Source organism: Phaethon lepturus, unplaced genomic scaffold, assembly GCF_000687285.1.
Source record: "Phaethon lepturus isolate BGI_N335 unplaced genomic scaffold, ASM68728v1 scaffold29390, whole genome shotgun sequence".
Classification (NCBI taxonomy): domain Eukaryota; kingdom Metazoa; phylum Chordata; class Aves; order Phaethontiformes; family Phaethontidae; genus Phaethon; species Phaethon lepturus.
In genome coordinates this window covers 3,929-9,311 of record NW_010510238.1, presented here as the reverse complement: position 1 = coordinate 9,311, position 5,383 = coordinate 3,929, and the positions used below count along the sequence as shown (strand labels likewise).

Below are 5,383 nucleotides of genomic sequence, written 5' to 3'. Positions count from 1 at the left end.
GCTGGGGCTCCTGCCAGTCCCTGATGTGGTGAAACCTGGTGTTCCCCTGTCTCTGGAGGGGGTGTGGGCCAACGTCCATGCTGTGACACTGTCACACAGAGGTGCTGGGCAGTGTGTTCTGTGGGGTTTCTGTCGAACTGCCCTTCTCTGCACCTCTCGTTTCAGCCCCATGATGAACAGATTCTTTCCTGCAAATTTCCCCAACAAACAGTACCAGCTCCTCTTCACCCAGGGCTCCGGGGAGAGCAAGGAGGGTATGTCGGCTCGCTGGTCTTTCTGGGGGCCTGAATGTTTTCTGCCTTTAGTGTTCTGGTTTTTGCTCACTTTGTGTTTTGCTGTTGAAAGGCTGTTGAAACAACCTTCTCAAAGACTTGCCTCTTGCTCCCTGCTGTGCTTCTGTTGCCAGTGTGAGCCCCGTGTGTCCCCGCAGAACCGGGGCTGCCGTGTGCGTCTTCTTGCACCAGCTGGCACTTTCCCGCTGTGCTGCCGCTGGCTGGCAGTGAAACCCCAGAAACAGATCCCAGAGTGCCATAGGAATGGAGCTATGGCTGCTGTTAGATGCACTGCCTTTATTTAAGCTCCTTGGGTAGCATAGTACTGACTTTTTTGTGCTGCCTTAACTGATCTGATTCGAATCTTTGCACTGGTAGAAGTTCCTTTGATAAGTATCCTGCCCAGTAGCTTTACTGGCAAGGGACTAGTTCTTCTAGTGATATCACCGGGAGTTAACTGGCGCAAGAACAGGGAGAAGATTTGCCTCTCCCTGCATTAGACACTGCCTGAATCCAATTTCCTTATTGACAGAAGGATCACAGATGCTGTCTGTGTGGCAGAGTCTGGCTGAAGGAGAAGGTCCAGGCTTGCCAGAGCCGGCCGCTCACTTGCATGCAGTTTGCACGTGTTTTCCGTGGGTCCCCTCATTTGGGACATGAGCACTGTGGTCTCTGTTGCTCCCAAGCTGTAAAGTCGGTTGTCTCTGCCCTGTGTGGGAAGGAGAGCTGCCCAAAATCTGAATTCTCTGTTTTGTTGCAGAAATAGTGAATTACGAGTTTGACACCAAGGATCTCGTATGCCTGGCCCTGAGCAGTGTTGTGGGGGTCTGGTACCTGCTGAGAAAGGTAAGCGAGCCGCAGCCCTGTTGCAGCGAGGCCAGGGACCCGGGTCCCTTTCCATGCAAGGCCTCTGCAGGCTGAGGCTGTGGCTCGTAACGTGCAGCGGGACCCAAATCTCCTTTTCCTGTCGTTCTCAGCACTGGATTGCCAACAATCTCTTTGGGCTGGCGTTCTCCCTCAACGGGGTGGAGCTGCTGCACTTGAACAATGTCAGCACTGGCTGCATCTTGCTTGGGGGCCTCTTCATCTACGACGTCTTCTGGGTAAACGGGAGCGTTCGCCGGGGCGGACGCGAGTTGCAGCCGTTGGCGGAAGGCATGTGCGTGGCGTTATGCCTCTTTGGAGGCAGCACGCTGGCTGCACACACGTTTGCAGTCAGGATTTCCACTTTCTCAGCCCAAAGGGGTGTGGTGGGAATGATGATAAAATCAAACAGTGGCAGAACGTGGCTCAGCAAATGCACTTTCTTTTCATCTCTGGCTTAGAGAGCCCAGGACTGGCAGGGATCTCATCAGGGCTGTTGTGGGGTGCTCGGGTGTGTGGTATATCCAGTTCTGGTGACCTGTATTGCCAGCTGAGGTCTTCCCAATGCCTGACATTACTGCTGGGTGGGCTGGAGGACGAGGCTGGTCTGGGTATGTTGATCCTGCTTGCATGGGCTGTGCCTCGACTCTGTCATCTGCCGGCTTCGTTAGCATCCTTCTGTTGCACCGAGGACCACGTACTGGAATGGCTCCAGTCTCTCTCTCTCCCAGTGCAGCACCCTGACATCTTCATTTTGAGGTTTTCCTTATCACTCTGCAATGGTCCTGGATCCCCATTTCTCCTTGTAACATCTGTATTCCCCAGTCCTTCCTGCTGCCTCCACCCTCTGAATTACTGTGTTTCCAAATGTCTGAGAGCCTTGTATACCTTGAGGTCTGTCCAGCAGCTCTGCAGCTGCCTGAGTAATCCTTCCCTATTTAAGCCTGGCTACTGCGTGTTATTTTGTACTTGGCTGGTGCTGCCCCTCTTTCATAGGCTAATTAACAGTCTCAGCTCTGTGGTTCATTAGCCTGTGTGCCACTTCCTCCACTGCTCTCAGCTGGAGAGGATTCAGCCTTCTGGCTTAGCACACCCAGTGCCTCACACCCTTCTTGGGGTGCGAGTGTCTTCCTGGTGCTTTGGAGACAGCGAGAGTGCAACCCTTGCTGCTCTCCACTTGCTGGCTGTCTCCCACCTCAGCTTCTGCGGCAGGTCAGTGGATCGCCAGAGTCTCATGGAAGGGCTGTCGTGAAGCGGAGACCCTCTTACTGTGCCCCTCTGCAGGGACCGCTTGGATCTCAGCATGGATTTAATCATAGTGAGATCCAGGGAGGGTTTCAAGGAGGAAGGAGAACTGCTCAGTGGATCGATGATATTGTCCCCTGGATAATCTTGGGGTGAATTTGCATGTGACACTTTTCTCTGGTCCCAGTGTGGAGTCCTTTCACTCCGTGGCAATGCCCAGAGCTTGCTGCACTTTAAGGGAGTTGATCTGACGCCCAGTGGTTGCTTTAAGGTTTCTCTTTAATCCCTAGTGCTAGGAGCTGGCTCACTCAGTGCTAACTAGCACCTGGTTTTTGTGCCTGCTGCTGGTATAGCTGAGACTGGAGGCTTGGAGACGAAAAGGAACAGAAATGAGGGTGTTTGACCCATGTGTTTACAGCCCGTTCGCCAAACAATGCCAGTGTGTAAAGCTGATAGTGCAGTACATATAAATGACCTCGGAGCAAAATCCAGCTGATCTGATAATTGCTCGGGTCCCCGTTGGAAGCTCACGGGCAGCTGCCTGGGGCTCTCTGCTGGGAGCTCCTGCCCTCAGAAAACATCCTGTGCGGTGGTCAGGCTTTCCACTGCGTTGACTAGTTAAGAGCTGAACCGACCCGCAGGGGTAGGTGCTGGGGAAAGCAGCTGGTGGGCAGCACCATGGCTGTGTGACGTGAGCGGTCTCCCCAGTGCTGCTCTGAAAGCAGGACGGCCGTGACATGCTCACCTCCTCGACCACTGTCCTGTGCCTTCTCCCTTGGGTGGTGGGCTCACTTGCAGGACTCCTCTGCCTGCAGCTCGGCAGCTCTTTGGCTATTTTCTGCCACTAAGGCTGCTCCGGGCCCTGAGGTGAGGCTGTAGCTGAGCGTGCGTGTGTCCCTGTGCAGCTGTGGTCACCCTGGACTCTGTTTGCCCCTAGGTCTTTGGCACCAATGTGATGGTGACAGTTGCCAAATCGTTTGAGGCCCCGATAAAACGTGAGTAGACCTTCCTCGTGTCGCTGCCCCGTGCACCCTCTGCCTTCTGGAGATGGCTCCGAAGGTGGGATGTGTGCAGGAAGGTGCACAGTGACCTGCTAGTGACCTAGGTCACCTGCTAGTGACCCCTTAGACTGCTGCGTGGTGCCACCAACCTGCGGAGAGCTGGGCCAGGTCTCTCTGCAGAGCCCTGAGCTGCACCCCCAGAGCAGGCAATTACCTGCTCAGTAAAAAAAAAACAAACAACAACAAAAAAACCCAAAACAAACAAACAAAAAACCCTCCAAAAGACCAGCAGGAGGGGTGAATGTCTGCTGTTGTGGAACGTGCAGTGGTTTAGGTCCTGGCACCTGCGCCTGGAACCACATGGGGCTGTCCCCAAACCCCTCGATTTCCTATCCCAGAGTTGTCCCAGGAAGGAGAAGGGGAGAGCTACAGGAGAGGAGGGGGCAGATGGCAGGGACAGGCGTCTTGCCCTGCTCCAGTCCCTTTTTGCCAGGCACAGCAGTGCTGAGGTCTGCTCAGCACAGACACTCCCCCCTCACTGTTCCTCTCTCCTCGTAGTGGTTTTCCCTCAGGACCTGCTGGAGAAGGGGCTGGAGGCTGACAACTTTGCCATGCTGGGTCTGGGAGACATTGTCATTCCAGGTAAGGGCGGAAGATGGGGGACATGACCGGAGTCGCCTGTCTGAACGGGCTGCGGGGAGCTGAGCGGCTGCCTCGCTCTACCTTTGGCCATGACAGAGCCCTGCGGGCCTCCCGCCGGGGCTGGGGGCTGCGTCGGCTGGGGGTCTCCCACCAGGTCCAGGTGCTGTCCCGGTGCCTTGTGCCACGAGAGGGCACTGTCAGCCCAGGCACGGCACCCGGAGCCGCTGCGGGTCCTGCCCTGCCACCTCTGTCCCCTCACTGTCCCCTTCTCCCCGCAGGGATCTTCATTGCCTTGCTGCTGCGGTTTGACATCAGGTGAGTGGGCGGCAGGGAAGGGTCTCTGGCAGGTTGGATCTTGCAGCATATTTGAGCGGATTTTAGAGGAAAAAGGAGAAGCGGAAGCCAGGAGCGCAGTCGTGTGCTGCCCTCCGGGGCTTGGCGTGGGGAGCCGGGAGAGCGACTGGGACGGAGGGGTGCAGGGGGAAGCTCTTGGAAGAGTAGACGTGAGCAGGGCTGGCTCTGTGGGTAAGTCCTGAGCGCTGGGACTGAGTTGTTTGAGCTCACGGGTGTTGCTGTACGCATGGCAGGGCAGGCAGCACGTAACAGCCCTGCAGAGCCTCACTGGCTCCCTGGCACCCAGGAGGAGAAGGCAGCGCTGCTATGCTACGGCAGCGAGGAGGAAACAGCGACGGCGTGGGAAAGAGCCGGGGGTGCTGGCACCTGGGAAGTGCTCGCGTGGATGCAAATCGGTGCCCGGCAGTGCTGCCTGCCTGTAGGTTGTCCCTGACGTTGGGGGAAGCAGCTCCTTCCTACACAGGGAAGCTGCACCTACTGCTGGGGTGTAGCTTTCAGCAGTTGCCCCACACCGAAAGTCTTCGGCTGGGGAGCTGCCGGGAATGGGCCACTCCATGCGACTGCGGTGGGGTGGCACTGCTCCCGCTGCTGTTGCACAGACCCTCTGGTCTCTGCCAGCTCTTCCAGGTGTTTCCACCCACATCCTGCCTGCACCTGCTGGGAATCCCAGTCCCCGCAGCCTGCCCTGCGATGAAACAGCATGTGCTGAGAGCAGGAACCGGCCATGCCTCCCCCAAGAAGGTGGGACCCTCTCCCTGGGTCCCAGCACCAATTCCTCCCCTCCCAGTAGCCATCCAGCAGCAGGATCCCGTGTCTCCTTCCCTTTGCCAGCCCCGCACCTGGGTGTCACCTGATCCAGTCCCACACTGCTCCCCCGGCACAGGGGGCTGTGCTGGTGGCAGCCTCTGTGCACAGCACAGCTCCCAGCGTGGTGGGAGATGGCTGAGGGTGCTGGCCCAGCTCCGTTTTGGCCACTGGCAATCAGACCCAAGGTCACTGGGCTCC

The 5,383-nt window shown here is 57.1% G+C and overlaps 1 protein-coding gene across 1 annotated transcript in view; it reads left to right on the top strand.

Annotated features, from left to right (window-relative positions):
* HM13 (histocompatibility (minor) 13) overlaps positions 1-5,383 on the top strand; it is a 12,546-nt gene that overhangs the window by 3,442 nt on the left and 3,721 nt on the right. Inside the window, 6 exon segments of the mRNA XM_010296365.1 lie at positions 166-254; positions 1,033-1,118; positions 1,250-1,375; positions 3,319-3,376; positions 3,941-4,024; positions 4,303-4,339. Coding sequence (XP_010294667.1) covers positions 166-254; positions 1,033-1,118; positions 1,250-1,375; positions 3,319-3,376; positions 3,941-4,024; positions 4,303-4,339 — 480 coding nt within the window.